This window comes from Oncorhynchus gorbuscha, linkage group LG14 (genome assembly GCF_021184085.1).
Source record: "Oncorhynchus gorbuscha isolate QuinsamMale2020 ecotype Even-year linkage group LG14, OgorEven_v1.0, whole genome shotgun sequence".
Lineage (NCBI taxonomy): Eukaryota > Metazoa > Chordata > Actinopteri > Salmoniformes > Salmonidae > Oncorhynchus > Oncorhynchus gorbuscha.
In genome coordinates, this window is record NC_060186.1 from 52793478 (window position 1) to 52809403 (window position 15926).

Genomic DNA, 15926 nt, shown 5'->3' on the forward strand with positions numbered 1-15926 from the left:
GCGCTTGATGGTTTTTGCGACTGCACTTGAAGAAACTTTCAAAGTTCTTGAAATGTTCCGTAGTGACTGACCTTCATGTCTTAAAGTAATGATGGACTGTGGTTTCTCTTTGCTTATTTGAGCAGTTCTTGCCATAATATGGACTTGGTCTTTTACCAAAAAGGGCTATCATCTGTATACCACCCCTACCTTGTCACAACACAACTGATTGGCTCAGACGCATTAAGAAGGAAAGAAATTCCACAAATGAATTTTTGACAAGGCACACCTGTAAATTGAAAAGCATTCCAGGTGACTGGGACTACTTCATGAAGCTGGATAAGAGAATGCCATGAATGTGCTAGCTGTCATAAAGGCAAATGGTGGCTATTTTGAAGAATCTCAAACATGTTTTGATTTGTTTAAGACTTTTTTGTTTACTACATGATTCCATGTGTTATTTCATAGTTTTGATGTATTCACTGTTATTCTACAATGTAGACAATAGTACAAATAATGAAAAACCCTTGAATGAGTAGATGTGTCCAAACTTTTGACTGGTACTGTATTTACACTGGACATGATCCAAAATACTGTAAAGCTAAACAATAAGCCATACATGGTCAAAATGCAGTTGATTATTCAAGTAAAACAATGGACAAATAAACCGTGTCTACAGAACAATGTTTGACATTGAAAACATGCATGAAATGATTCAATTGTGGATTTCCCCAAATCTACCCAATTTGAGCAGAGCCAGGGACAGCTCCTTCTCCCCAACCAGAGCCCATGCTGAGGTTTGACCAAGGAACACACTCTACTTTTTTATAAAACCAACCACAACATTTAGCAAGCACAGAAAAATTCGCCAATTTCCCTCTGAGGTTTAGTTGAACATTTGTTTTCTAACCAGGGTACTGTGTTCTTCATATTATACTATGTTTCTGCTATATCAGGTTGAAGGAAAGAGAGGAAACTACATGTAGCCTGGCGGGTAGGAGCGTTGTGCCAGTAACAGAAAGGTTGCTAGATCGAATCCCTGAGCTAACAAGGTAAAAATCTGTTGCTCTGAGCAAGGCAGTGAACCCACTGTTCCCTGGGCGCTGATGACGTAGATGTTGATTAAGGCACCACTCTGAAATGTAGAAGAGACATTTCAATTGAATGCATTCAGTTGTACAATTGATTAGGTATGTCCCTATTGAAATCAGTTTTTTACCAAGGATTAAACAGCATGCAGTACCACCTGGAAGTGCAATATGGCTTGGGCATGGTCTGCCCATGGCTATGTGGAGAAATGTGGCGAGACACAATCAATGAGCCCCAACTGTGCTTGGGGACACACATATGCAGGCTGCAGCAGACATCTGCTCAAATGTGGCTGGATAAATAACAAATGGAACACGGAATTTGTTCCTGGATCTGCAGAATATCAGAAATTATGGATATCTGTAAAATACTGGAATCCAGGATTCGGGCCCAATGATAAAAATGTAAGAAAAGGGAAGTTTCATTATAGCGCTTGATGGTTTTTGCAACTGCACTTGAAGAAACTTTCAAAGTTGTTCCGTAGTGAAGGTGTTCTTAATGTTTTGTACACTCAGTATAGATGTGCCCACAGTCCACACACAACTTTCCTCTCTATTTAGCGCCTAAGTCTGCTCTCTGGTGGTGTAATCAATGTATTTTACTTTACAAATATTTTCTACAAGCATAAACAGAGTTTTAATCAAACCAGAAACACCATTAGCTACATCAGTACTTTATATTATACGCAAAACAATGTGTTAATGCCCCTGACCTGTATTTCAGATAGTTGGGAGGCTACGTATTTTAGAAACGCTTTTTTCAATAATTTTGACAGATTGCAGTTTGTCCTCCTAGGGCGCCTGTATTTGATTTACGAAAACATTTTGGATTTTTAAACGTTGGGCGCCTTTTCTACTGCATCTTTTGTGATCAAGACAATACAGGACAGAAATATTGGTAAGAATAATCACTGAATTTGTGCATAAACCTTTATCACAAAATATAATATTCGCACTTGAGTAAATTAGGTTGTTGATCGCTAATTTTGGGTCCTTGCGATATATTATGATTGTTATTGAAGTTAGCTAGCCAGCTTTGCTAGCATTGAGGTACTTTGACTCTGTCTTATGTGTTCACAGATCGGTGAAAGAATGGACTCTTCTATTGCCAGTGATGTGAATGCATTTAAGACGCCCTGCAAAGCATACAAGATTAAAAGCCCTCTCTCTGATGGCGCACCCAGTCCTAGAACCCCTATAACCATCCCTGCCTCCCCTTTCATGAAGAAACTGGGATGTGGAACTGGGGTGAATGTTTATCTCATGAACAGGTTTGTTTTGTGGGATAACCTTTATGTAATTCATCCTTAATCCCAGCCAACTATAGACATATTTCCATATGTTAAATACACATCATTGGTATATCTTTCCTATATCTCTTTACAGTATATTCTGTCATTTATCTTCTCAATATTACCTATGGAGTTGGTATGTCATGTTCCTATGTGCTCTTTTGCAGACTTGGTACATTTAACCAGTCTCCATGGGCTGTCAAAAAGATCAACAGCAAATGTGCCTCAAAACAGGTGGGTGTATTCCAGAGAAGACTCAGTGACGAGGCAAAGATCCTGAAAGACCTGCACCACCCAAACATTGTTGGATTCCGTGCCTTCGCCACTGCCAAGGATGGCTCCAAGTGCCTGGCCATGGAGTATGGTGGGGAGCAGTCCCTGAACGACCTGATAGAGAGGAGGAGAGAGGAGGGCCTGAAGGCTTTTCCAGCTGCCACCATTGACAAAGTGGCCTTACATGTGGCACGGGGCCTACAGGTAACATCCTGCTCATCTTTTGAATCTAGTTTTCACCTGGTATTGATCTGGAATGGGTTACAGGGGGAGGAATGGAGATACAGCTTGTAACATAAAGCTGTAATACCAGGAGTACTGTAGTGTCGACTGGATGTGATCATCCAGCTCATCGATATGGATTGGCTCTATTCTCATGCTTTGGGGCAGAGAGGTCATGTAAGCAAATGTAATTCAAGATTGCTGTTATACATTTCCCCTCAATTAACGTGAATAATACGTGGTGATGAAGGGTATTTGAGTTTCTCCTTCATTCGTGTCATTACGTCAACAATTTCAGGTTTAGGATTTCAAATGTTCTGTAATCCCTGGAAGGAGTGTTGCTTTATGCAGCAGTTCTTAAACCGCACCATTACTGAGTATAGGAATCTTTGATTCATGGCCTAGCTATGACCAAATTAACTGAAAAACCACTATGAAACACCCCTCTTAAATGGAAATGATTTTCCTGTTTTCTCATTCACTGTCAGTTACCAGATGCTTCATGTTATTCCATATTTTAATGGGAATCAAACGCATGTGGCTGTGTACAATTTGGTATAGAAAATATATTAAGGAAACGCTTGAAATGTATATTTGTTTCACCTTCAGTACCTTCACAACGCGAAGAAGCTACTACATGGCGACATGAAGTCTTGCAATGTTGTCATCAAGGGAAACTTTGAGACTGTCAAAATCTGTGATGTTGGAGTCTCCTTGCAGTTGGATGAGAATATGAAAGGTAGATATCACCATCTGAGCTCAATACATACACTCAAACACTGGTAAAATAGGCAGGACTTGGTATTTTGGTCTCTTTTCTACATCTGTTGTTAGACAACCTGTCTTTGTCTCTGTTTAGAAAGTGTGAACCTGAGAAATTAGCCGGATGTAGGACCTGAACAAAATGCATTCCTAGCCCTCTTTAGTTTAGGTCTTGGGGTGTAATGCCAAACATCTGTTGTTCTTGCAACATAGCTGTTGATGATTTTCACAGTGTTGCGCGCACTAATGTCCTGAGCCTAATGGAACACATGCCCAGTGGTTACATCATGCTCATGCTTTCTGGGAAACACAGCGTTTCTATTCATAGTAGGGGTGCTGTAGGGAAGGGTATAGAGTAACAAACAATGTGCAGGTGGTTTGCTATGTAAACAATCTATTTTATTCATCAAATTGTATTTGTCACATGCACCGAATACAACAGCTGTAGACCTTACCGTGAAATGTTTACTTACAAGCCCTTAACGAACAATGCAGTTCAAGAAATATAGTTAAGGAAATATTTACAAAATAACCTAAAGTAAAAAAATAAAAAGTAAAACAATAAAATAACGAGAATATCTACCCGGGGTACCTGTGCAGGGGTACCGATTAGTCGGGGTCATTAGTACATGTCCAGTAGGTAGGGGTAAAGTGACTACGCATAGATAATAAACTACGAGTAGCAGCCGTGTTAAAAGAAAGGAGAGGGGGTGTCAATGTAAATAGGCCGGGTGGCCATTTTATCAATTGTTCAACAGTCTTAGGACTTTGGGGTAGAAGTTGTTAAGGAGCCTTTTGGACCTAGGCTTGCCATGCGGTAGCAGAGAGAACAGTCTGACTTGGGTGACTGGAGTCTGACATTTTTGGGGGCCTTCCTCTGACACCACCTGGTATATACAGTGCATTCGGAGAGTATTCAGACTCCTTGACTTTTTCCACATTTTGTTACGTTACAGCCTTATTCTAAAATGGATTACTTTTCTTCGTCATCAATCGGCATACAATACCCCATAATGACAACCAGAAAACAGGTTTTTAGAAATGTTTGCAAATGTATTAAACATAAACTGAAATGCCTTATTTACATAAGTATTCAGACCCTTTGCTATGAGTCTCGAAATTGAGGTCAGGTGCATCCTGTTTCCATTGATCATCCTTGAGATCTTTCTACAACTTGAATGGAGTCTACCTGTGGTAAATTCAAATGATTGGCACACACCTGTCTATACAAGGTCCCACAGTTGACAGTGCAAGTCAGAGCAAAAACCAAGCCATGAGGTCGAAGGAATTGTCCTTGGAGCTCCGAGACAGGATTGTGTCGAGGCACAGATCTGGGGAAGAGTACCAACACATTTCTACAGCATTGAAGGCCCCAAGAACACAGTGGCCTCCATTATTCTTAACTGGAAGTCGTTTGGAACCACCAAGACTCTTCCTAGATCTGGCCGCCCAGCCAAACTGAGCAATCAGGAGGGGGGCTTTGGTCAGGGGGGTGACAGAGAACCTGATGGTCCCTCTGAAAGAGCTCCAGAATTCCTCGGTGGAGATGGGAGAACCTCCCAGAAGGACAACTAGCTCTGCAGCACTCCACCAATCAGGCCTTTATGGTAGAGTGGCCAGACGGAAACTACTCCTCAGTAAAAGGTACATGACAGCCCACTTAGTTTGCCAAAAGGCACCTAAAGACTCTGACCATGAGAAACAAGATTCTCTGGTCTGATGAAACCACAATTGAACTCTTTGGCCTGAATGCCAAGTCTCACATCTGGAGGAAACCTGGCACCATTCCTACGGTGAAGCGTGGTGGTGGCAGCATGCTGTGGTGATGTTTTTCAGCTGCAGGATCAAGGGAAAGATGAACGGAGCAAAGTACAGAGAGATCATTGATGAAACCTGCTCCAGAGCGCTCAGAACCTCCGACTGGGGCGAAAGTTCACCTTCCAACAGGACAACGATCCTAAGCACACAGCAAAGACAACGCCGGAGTGGCTTCGGGACAAGTCTCTGAATGTCCTTGAGTGGCCCAGCCAGGGCCCGGACTTGTACCTGATCAAACATCTCTGGACAGACCAGAAAATAGCTGTGCAGCAATGCTCCCCATCCAACCTGGCAGAGTTTGAGAGGATCTGCAGAGAAGAATGGGAGAAACTCTACAAATACTGGTGTGCCAAGTTTGTAGCATCATACCCAAGAAGACTCGAGAATATAATTGCTGCCAAAGGTGTTTCAACAAAGTACTGAGTAAAGGGTCTGAATACATATGTAAATGTAATAGTTAAAAAAAATGCATACATTTGCAAAGATTTCTAAAATCCTGTTTTTGCTTTGTCATTATGGGGTATTGTGTGTAGATTGATGAGGTGGGGAAAACAATGTAATCTATTTTAGAATAAGGACAGGGGGATACCTAGTCAGTTGCACAACTGAATGCCTTCAACTGAAATGTCTTAACCAAACCGCTCTGAATCAGAGGCTGTAATGTAACCAAATGTGGAAAAAGTCAAGGGTTCTGAATACTTTCCGAATCCGCTGTAGGTCCTGGATGGCAGGAAGCTTGGCCCCAGTGATGTACTGGGCCGTACGCACTACCCTCTGTAGTGCCTTAGTCGGATGCCGAGCAGTTGCCGTAACAGGCGGTGATGGAACAGGTCAGGATGCTCTCGATGGTGCAGATGTAGAACTTTTTGAGAATCTGGGGACCCATACCAAATCTTTTCAGTCTCTTGTGGGAGAAAAGGTGTTGTCGTGCTCTCTTCACGACTGTCTTGGTGTGTTGGTGATGTGGACACCAAGGAACGGGGGCGTGTTCGGCCCTCAGTTTTCTGTAATCCACAATCAGCTCCTTTGTCTTTGCTGAAGTTGAGGGAGAGTTGTTGTTGTTCTGGCACCACAATGCCAATTCTTTGACCTCCCTATAGGCAGTCTCATATTTGTCTGTGATCAGGCCTACTACCGTTGTCTTCAGCTAAATTAATGATGGTGTTGGAGTCGTGCTTGGCCACACAGTCGTGGGTGAACAGGGAGTACAGGAGAGGACTAAGCACGCACCCCTGAGGGGCCCCCGTGTTGAGGATCAGCGTAGCAGATGTGTTGTTGCCTACCATTACCGTCTGGGGGCGGCCTGTCAGGAAGTCCAAGATCCAGTTGCAGAGGGAGGTGTTTAGTCTCAGGGTCCTTAGCTTAGTGAGCTTTGGGCACCATCGTGTTGAACACTGAGCTGTAGTCCATGAACAGCATTCTCACATCGGTGTTCCTCTTGTCCATGAGGTTGTAGAACCTCTCAAAGAGAAAGGCAGGACAATACAAGTCTATATATTCTTGTATTTCGGAAATAGGCTGTAGGCCTACAGTATACATATGTCAAGACACAATAGTGAATCATTTGAACTGTCAAGTGAAATGCAATAAGAGTTTTGTTAACCTCAAACCAAATGCAGAAAAGCTTTGTTTGCATATCGATACTTGTATTTAGACTAAAATTGCTAATAGCGTTGATCCTATCCTGGTAACTTGAATCCTTCTTTTAGTAAATATTTTGAGCAATGTGTGTGTGTAATTAATTATAGTTATAGACATTAACATGGGTAGGAACAAAAAGGGTCTAAAAAAAGGTTACAATACCTCAATGTATTATATAATTGGGCTTTTAGGCACATCAATTCCTCATCTGGAGAGCACCTCCTCCCAGCTGCCCACTGCATTGAGGCTAGGAAACACTGTCACCACCGATAAATCCACTATAATTGAGAATTTCAATAAGCATTTTTCTACGGCTGGCCATGCTTTCCACCTGGCTACCCCTACCCCGGTCAACAGCCCTGCACCCCCCACAGCAACTCGCCCAAGCCTCCCCATTTCTCCTTCACCCAAATCTAGATAGTTGATGTTCTGGAAGAGCTGCAAAATCTGGACCCCTACAAATCAGCCGGGCTAGACAATCTGGACCCTCTCTTTTAGAGGTTGACCGATTTATGATTTTTCAACACCGATTAATGGAGGACCAAAAAAGCCGATACCGATTAAGCGGACATTTTTATTTATTTATTTGTGATAATGACAATTACAACAATACTGAATGAATACTTATTTTAACTTAATATAATACATCAATCAAATCAATTTAGCCTCAAATAAATAATGAAACATGTTCAATTTGGTTTAAATGATGGAAAAACCAAGTGTTGAAGAAGAAAGTAAAAGTGCAATATGTGCCAAGTAAGAAAGCTAACGTTTAAGTTCCTTGCTCATGTAACGGATGCGCACTAAATAGCGTTTTAATCAGTGACGTCACCTGCTCTGAGACCTTGAAGTACTACTTCCCCTTGCTCTGTAAGGGCCGCTGCTTTTGTGGAGCGATGGGTAACGATGCTTCGTGGGTGACTGTTGTTGATGTGTGCAGAGGGTCCCTGGTTCGCGCCCGGGTATGGGTGAGGGGACGGTCTAAAGTTATACTGTTACACTCAGAACATGAGAACATATGATAGCTGGTGGTTCCTTTTAACATGAGTCTTCAATATTCCCAGGTAAGAAGTTTTAGGTTGTAGTTATTATAGGAATTATAGGACTATTTCTCTCTATACCATATTATGTATCGTATATATCGTATTTCATATACCTTTGACTATTGGATGTTCTTATAGGCACTTTAGTATTGCCAGTGTAACAGTATAGCTTCCGTCTCCCTCCTCGCTCCTCCCTGGGCTCGAACCAGGAACACAACAACAACAGCCACCCTCGAAGCAGCGTTACCCATGCAGAGCAAGGGGAACAACCACTCCAGGTCTCAGAGCGAGTGACGTTTGAAACGCTATTAGCGCGCACCCCGCTAACTAGCCATTTAACATCGGTTACACCAGCCTCATCTCGGGAGTTGATAGTCTTGAAGTGCCTAGTTAAATAAAGGTGTAAAAAAAAAAACAATACCAAAAATACAGACTTTGTAATGAAAACTTGAAATCAGCAATTTCAATTAGTCGGTCGACCTCTACTCTCTTTCTAAAATGATCTGCCGAAATAGTTGCAACCTCTATTACTAGCCTGTTCAACCTCTCTTTCGTATCGCCTGATATTCCCAAAGATTGGAACGCTGCCGCAGTCATCCCCCCTCTTCAAAGGGGGAGACACTCTAGACCCAAACTGCTACAGACCTATATCTATCCTACCCTGCCTTTAAGGTCTTCGAAAGCCAAGTTAACAAACAGATTACCGACCATTTCGAATCCCACCGTACCTTCTCCGCTATACAATCTGGTTTCAGAGCTAGTCATGGGTGCACCTCAGCCACGCTCAAGGTCCTAAACGATATCATAACTGCAATCGATAAGAGACATTACTGTGCAGCCGTATTCATCGACCTGGCCAAGGCTTTCGACTGTCAATCACTACATTCTTATCAGCCTTGGTTTCTCAAATGATTACCTCCCCTGGTTCATCAACTTCTTCTCTGATATAGTTCAGTGTGTCAAATCGGATGGCCTGTTGTCCGGACCTCTGGCAGTCTCTATGGGGGTGCCACAGGGTTCAATTCTCGGGCCGACTCTCTTCTCTGTATACATCAATGTTGCTCTTGCTGCTGGTGATTCTCTGATCTACCTCTACGCAGACGACACCATTCTGTATACCTCTGGCCCTTCTTTGGACACTGTTAACTAACCTCCAGACAAGCTTCAATGCCATACAACTCTCCTTCTGTGGCCTCCAACTGCTCTTAAATTAAATGCAAATAAAACTAAATGCATGCTCTTCAACCGATCCCTGCCCGCACGTCCAGCACCACTACTCTGGACGGTTCTGACTTAGAAAATGTGGACAACTACAAATACCTAGGTGTCTGGTTAGACTGTAAACTCTCCTTCCAGACTCACATTAAGCATCTCCAATCCACAGTTATTGAGAATTGGCTTCCTATTTCGCAACAAAGCATCCTTCACTCATGCTGCCAAACATACCCTCGTAAAACTGACCATCCTACCGATCCTCGACTTCGGCGATGTCATTTACAAAATAGCCTCAAACACTCTACTCAACAAATTGGATGCAGTCTATCACAGTGCCATCTGTTTTGTCACCAAAGCCCCATATACTACCCACCACTACGACCTGTACGGTCTCGTTGGCTGGCCCTCGCTTCATACTCGTCGCCAAACCCACTGGCTCCAGGTCATCTACAAGTCTTTGCTAGGTAAAGCCCAGCCTTCTCTCAGCTCACTGGTCACCATAGCAGCACCCACCAATAGCATGCGCTCCAGCAGGTATATCTCACTGGCCACCCCCAAAGCCAATTCCTCCTTTGGCTGCCTCTACTTCCAGTTCTCTGCTGCCAGTGACTGGAATGAACTGCAAAAATCACTGAAGCTGGAGACTCATATCTCCCTCACTAGCGTTAAGCACTAGCTGTCAGATCACTGCACATGTACATAGCCCACCCAACTACCTCATCCCCATACTGTATTTATCTTGCTCCTTTGCACCCCAGTATCTCTACTTGCACATTCATCTTCTGCACACCTACCATTCCAGCATTTTTAATTGGTATATTGTAATTACTTTGCCACCATGGCCTATTTATTGCCTTACCTCCCTTATCCTACCTCATTCGCACACACTGTATATAGACTTTTTCTACTGTATTATTGATTGTATGTTTGTCCATTCTATGTGTAACTCTTTGTGTCAAACTGCTTTGCGTCTCAATTAGCCTCCCTGGTTAAATAAAGGTGAAATAAATAATACATTTAAAAAAATCTTTATTCTTAGTGTTTCTCACACATGTTCCTAACCAATTCTACTTTTGGATTTTCTGAGAACCACCAATACTCACAAATAAACTGTTGGTCAAATATACCAATGCCCAGTAAGTCTAAAAACCCATGCTTTAATCACTGTATGACATGTTTAAACCTCTTCCTGTTTCTGCTCCTCTCTCAAGTGAGTAACCCCAAAGCAGAGTATGTTGGCACTGAGCCGTGGACGCCCAAGGAAGCTCTGGAGGGAGGAGTGATCACTGACAAGGCAGACATCTTTGCCTACGGACTGACCCTTTGGGAGATGATGACTCTGGCCATGCCTCACCTGGAGATTTTAGACAGTGAGGAGGGGGGTAAGGAGAGTTCTATATGTCTAGAGCTCATTTAAAAAGGCAATTTCACATTTTTGGGATTTATGTAAAACTTCTGTTTGAAACAAGATAATTTGCTCAATAATGGTTTTAAATCATTGTAGACGTTACATTCTCAGATGATTCATTGGAGGACGGCTTTGATGAGGATGCCTACTATGAGAAGTTGGGCACCCGGCCAGCGCTGGACTCTGTCAGTCTCGGGGGAGCCTACCAGAGAATGGTGGAGCTGTTCTGGCTCTGCACCGAGGACAATCCACAGAAACGCCCTTCAGCTACCCAAATAGTTCAGGTTCTGGAGTCCAACAAAAATAGTGAGGTCATTGTCATAGACTGACCAGTCTCATCAAGCCATACTGTCATGACTAGACCGGTGTCCAGAAACCTTGACTTTTGTAATATCATTGTATTATTCTGTCCTGTACTCCTTTTTCAGGTGAAACTTGTAAATAAAATGATTTACATTTCAGTATACTGCTATGAAAACAGAAGGAATTCAAAGAAGTAGGGTTTTCCTCCAGTTGTTTAAACTGGAGTTGACATACTTGAGCATTTTATTAGTGTCCTGTGGGCATACATGGTTTGTGCTGCATAATCTAAAATGGAATGTGTAGTGTCGATCCATTATGTTGTAAAGTGTCATGAATGTCAATCATGTGATTAAATAAATTGCTCAGATGCTCTGCCATACTCTTTATTTAGCCCCCACAGCATTTCTGTGAATAGCAGTGGCACAACTGTCATTACAGACAAACTAGTGAAATGGGTGTATTTTGGGGAGAAAAAAAAACAATGTGTGTTGATGAAGCATGATGTATTTTGTTAAGAAGTTGGGCTTTGAAGTGTGATAAATTTTATTAAAACTATATACAAAAGCTTTAGAGAATATACTTCAGTTCAACACTAATGGAATTTGACTGCATGTTCAACAAACCAACTTTCTGATTTAAATTAAACTCTTCAAAATGGGGCAAACATTGATCAAACTCAAAGCATTAAAAAAAAGTGAACTTGTGCTTTAAGTTAACCAATGAAATTGTAGACCATAAATGCAGGCTTCTCGCAGTACTTCGTGGCAAACAGTTTTCCATCTGGGGTGGGGTCAGAGAAGGCTATTTCCTCCTTGGTCAGGTGGCCTCCATACACAAAGGAGTTTCTGAAAATGACATACATTCAGATTTTTAAAAAAAATAGCCATACATGACATCTTCCATTTAGCTATTCGTCCCTGACATTGGCCCTCAAACCAGTATGCCTGTTTGGCTGATTTGAATTGTTGTACTTCTCGGTTTAACAAATCAAAAGTAAGTTTGCACTACCTAACCTGTAATAATTTCCTAACCTGACTATGTCGAGCATGCGTGTGGCAATGCCCTTCCTCCGGGCCAGGCTGAACACCCAGATGCGGCTGACCCCACAGATGGCCTTTTCTGGCGTGGTAGAGCAGCACCAGGCTCTGTGGCGCTCCATGAAGTCCTCCCTGGTCATGTCCTTGGTCTGCTCTGGCTGCTCCAGCACTCTGAAGCCCTGGAACCAAAGGGCAAGATAGACTAATCACTCAGTCACTCCGCTAAATACCCCTGTAAGATAGCGAGTGAATTGCTATCACCTCCAGTGTGCTACCTTTCTATCTCTGAAGGAGACCCTTGGTTCCTTACACGCTCTGCAATGAGCCAGGTAATGACCACCCCTTTACTGTCCGCAAAAGCTAACGTCCGATTAATCGTATTTGACAGAGTGTATATTTGTTAATTTCTTGATCAAGCAGACAATCTTTCACGTGCACACCACACACACAAAAAGTACATTATCACAGGCCTTTACATCAGCATATTGTGGTAAAAGACTCCTGATCCATTCCTGGAAAACCCACCATTTGTTTGGCGCGTTATTTGTTTGGAGCAGAGGGCAAAAGTTAAGCAGCACAGGAGGAGAGAGAAGTTTACCTGTCGTATGTGCTCGGCAATGAGGCAGCCGACCACCATCCTGTCACTGTTCACATACAGGTAGGTTTTAGCCTGGCTGGGGCAGCGGAGGGACACTTGCTGGAAGCCCAACTCGTTGTCAGCAAGTCGCCTCACATCTTCTGCCTAATACATTTTTAAAAAAATCATTAAGCATGAGCAAGTGCGTTCACGATTCCATTCAAACCAAATGCATAAGCACACCATATGGGCCTAAAGAAGTGCACTATGAAGGGAATAGGGTGCTGTTTCAGACCCAGACACTGATATGATCGATAAACCTTTTTGACAGCGTATTTTGGATCATCAGGTAGAACCAGAATGATTTTTCCATCCCAGAACTCTGCTACCACCCGCTCTTTCTTCCAGCCCTGGGGACGAGAAGGAAACAATGATTAAGCAACTGTCACAAATCAAGAGTGAGTGGTCAAGTTTCACTTTATTCGCTAAAGTGAAACGGTTTTGGCTAAGCTTTTGCGGGGGAAAAAAAATGAGCTACTCTAAAAGCAACATGCTTAGGGCAACTTGTACGAGTCAATGAAAGGGAGGAAATGCATAGTCATACGTACCACAAACTTAATTCCGTCCAGAAAACTCTGGTGGAACTGTGTGTGCTGGAAGTTGTCTTCCAGGCTGTCTGCACTGTAGATCATGCCACAGGACCCACACACAGTGGCACCAAACTGCTTCTGGCCAGCATCCTGAGGTAAACACAGAACAGAACAAAGAGCATTAGCAAAGCTCACAGATGACAGTGTGAGAGGCAGTCAACGGTCATCATCAAGGTTTCCATCAATCATCTTTCCAGAGGATTTACTTACGATGATGAGTTGATCATCAGCCTCAGCCTGTTTGTTAGTCTCCCTCTTCTTCCTGGCAGCAGAGGGAAGGGGGTGACTAAGGGCAGAGGGGGTGCTGCAGTTCACTGGAGAGTCCAGAGCTGCCTTCCTCTGGGGCCTAAAGGCAGAAAATAGAAAGTGATAATGCATATATACATCGATACACACATGTTGACAGTGTTTGGAGTTACTACTATTTGTCCATGTGCAAGACCAAAAATAATACCATCCCTGGAGGGCAGTAAACCATTCTAGCTAAAAAAAAAAAGAAGATTAAATGGAAGTGTTTTTGCCTACCTCGTTGATGCAGATCCAAAGATTGGATACACAGCATCGGCTGATGATTCCATAAAGGGGAGAGGAACCATGAATGAAAATGAAGACATTTAGTAAAAACAGGAATGCTAATTGACCAACAATAAACAACCAACCTTTGACTGGACTGATGATGCCGTTTAATGGGCTAATGTCACTGAGATCAAACACGGCATCAGAACCTGTATTTGTGATCAATTCCTCCTACAAACAGAAAGAACAATATCCTAAATGTAATACAGATACAATATGCTTACAGACAGTGAGACCTATGCTAAACACTAGTCAAGTGATATACAGCTCACCTGAGTGTTTATTTCTGGGGATGCTGGACATGTGGGAGACGGAGATCGGCTTAACACAATCCTGACTTCCTTGTTCATGCCGTATTTCTCTGCTATAGCTCTGGTTGACTGGGCCTCAAGTGACTCTGGATTCTTTGGTACATCCTGCACACCGGGCAGAGACTCTGGCTCTTCCTGCAGTATCTTCACTACAACAGCATGTCGCTGTGGAAAGGGGGCTTGTTGTATTTTTTCTTGCTTTCCCTCTAAGGCAGGAACCATGGCCTTTATTTTCTCAAATCTCAAAGCTGGCTTGGTAGATTTCCAGGCAGACTTTTTGTACATGGAGGCAGTTTTTTTTCCTGTGCTGAAAAAGGCAGCCCCAATGAAGATTTTAGGCTTAGGCTTTAAACCGCCAAAGTTCAAGGTGATGCCTTTTTTCAGCTCCACTTTCTCTGTGCTGGCGGATGCTTTAGGCTTTGAGGAATTGATTAGGCTTGATTTGGAGTTGGCGTTTCCCGTTACGCCAGTCTTCATTCCGTGTACAGTGGCCACCTTTTTGGCCTTGGTACTTTTAATCTTAATCCTTTTCTTTACAGCAGCTGTCGGCATTCCATAAGGATCCACACTGGTCAGCCTTGGAGGTGATTTGGTCTCATTCAGCATCTTCCTCTCCAGGGGTGTCAGGTACAAAGGTTTGCGTTTACCATAGAAGGACCCTGTTACCACAGCAGCCTTGAACGGAGAGCCTCTCTTCAGAGCAATCTTTAGGGGAGATGGAGCTGGGGATCTCTGGGGAGAAGGGCAGTTCTCTTTCTCCTGGTGTTTTACGGACATCTTTAGTGGAGACTGTGGCACCCGAGATGACTTCCTTTTTAGGCGAGATTCTCCATCTGTAATAGGCCTTTTGGCTGAGTTACTAAAAATGTTGGAGAATTACAAGGATGTTAGGCCCTACTCAATGTTATATGCATGAATTATTGATTAATAACTGATTTAACACACGACTTACTAATAGACATCATGTCACTCACCTGTCAGAATCAACTGAAGAGTGCTTCCTCTTCCTTGTAGTATTGGGCATGTTTGTAACTTCACTGGAAGAATAAGTAGAAGTATTAATGTTAGCTAGCTAGGTCCCGCATTGGATAATCAATAGATAGATAAATTAACCACGCAGAATCAGCTAGCATATCTAGCAATAATAATAGATAATTGCAATACAAACGTAATGGTGTATTATGTATAGACAGCGCAGCCTTTGCCAGCTGGCTAACGTTAGTTCAGTGTCTGAGTGAATAATTATTGGCGGGATAGATCTGACACAAATATTACACTGTGCGCCATATAGTTACAAAGTTAACGAAATGTTTGTGGGAATGTCCTTTGTATGATAAAACTTGACGGCGACTTTTCACTAAAAAGTTACTAATATAAAAACTAACTTTAGCTAAGTTGTTATTATTGTGGTTGAAATGATTATTGGCTTGTTAGCGAGCTAACTATTTTAGCTAGCAACGTTTTGGTGCAAACAAACAGCTGACAGGCAAGACAAAATGTAAAATGCCATCTAAAGAGTTAGCTAACTTTGACCAAATAAATTGTTCTTCAAAAATGCATACCAAATCCAAAGTGATCCAATACGTAGCAAAGTTCTGGAGTGTGGCTTGTTTTCCCCGCGGTTCCCGTGCAGACTGTTTTTGAACAGCGCGCCCAATGACCATATGAGCGCGTCCCACTTTGAAAAAAAAGTGGAGCAGCATGACCTCAGCGGAAATAGTTGGTTTGTGA

General features: G+C 42.7%; 2 protein-coding genes across 3 annotated transcripts; one reads left to right on the plus strand and one right to left on the minus strand.

The window, feature by feature from the left end:
* The first annotated feature begins 1703 nt into the window (after window positions 1-1703).
* LOC123995093 (lymphokine-activated killer T-cell-originated protein kinase homolog) lies at window positions 1704-11416 on the plus strand. Of its 2 annotated transcripts, none has more exons than XM_046298404.1 (6): window positions 1704-1965; window positions 2148-2338; window positions 2527-2836; window positions 3464-3593; window positions 10545-10715; window positions 10838-11416. In XM_046298404.1, the coding sequence occupies exons 2-6, from the start codon at window positions 2160-2162 to the stop codon at window positions 11068-11070; spliced, it is 1023 nt and encodes a 340-aa protein (XP_046154360.1). In that variant the 5' UTR covers window positions 1704-1965; window positions 2148-2159; the 3' UTR covers window positions 11071-11416. The 2 variants fall into 2 exon arrangements, with proteins under 2 accessions (XP_046154360.1, XP_046154361.1); XM_046298405.1 differs by having other exon boundaries at window positions 10853-11416.
* On the minus strand, window positions 11414-15879 carry LOC123995092 (N-acetyltransferase ESCO2-like). The gene is made up of 11 exons (XM_046298403.1): window positions 15758-15879; window positions 15170-15232; window positions 14157-15054; window positions 13968-14055; window positions 13834-13873; window positions 13519-13654; window positions 13267-13398; window positions 12979-13068; window positions 12680-12823; window positions 12076-12260; window positions 11414-11889 (listed from the first exon to the last, which is right to left on the minus strand). The coding sequence occupies exons 2-11, from the start codon at window positions 15217-15219 to the stop codon at window positions 11757-11759; spliced, it is 1896 nt and encodes a 631-aa protein (XP_046154359.1). The 5' UTR covers window positions 15220-15232; window positions 15758-15879; the 3' UTR covers window positions 11414-11756.
* Between the last annotated feature and the right edge of the window lie 47 nt (window positions 15880-15926).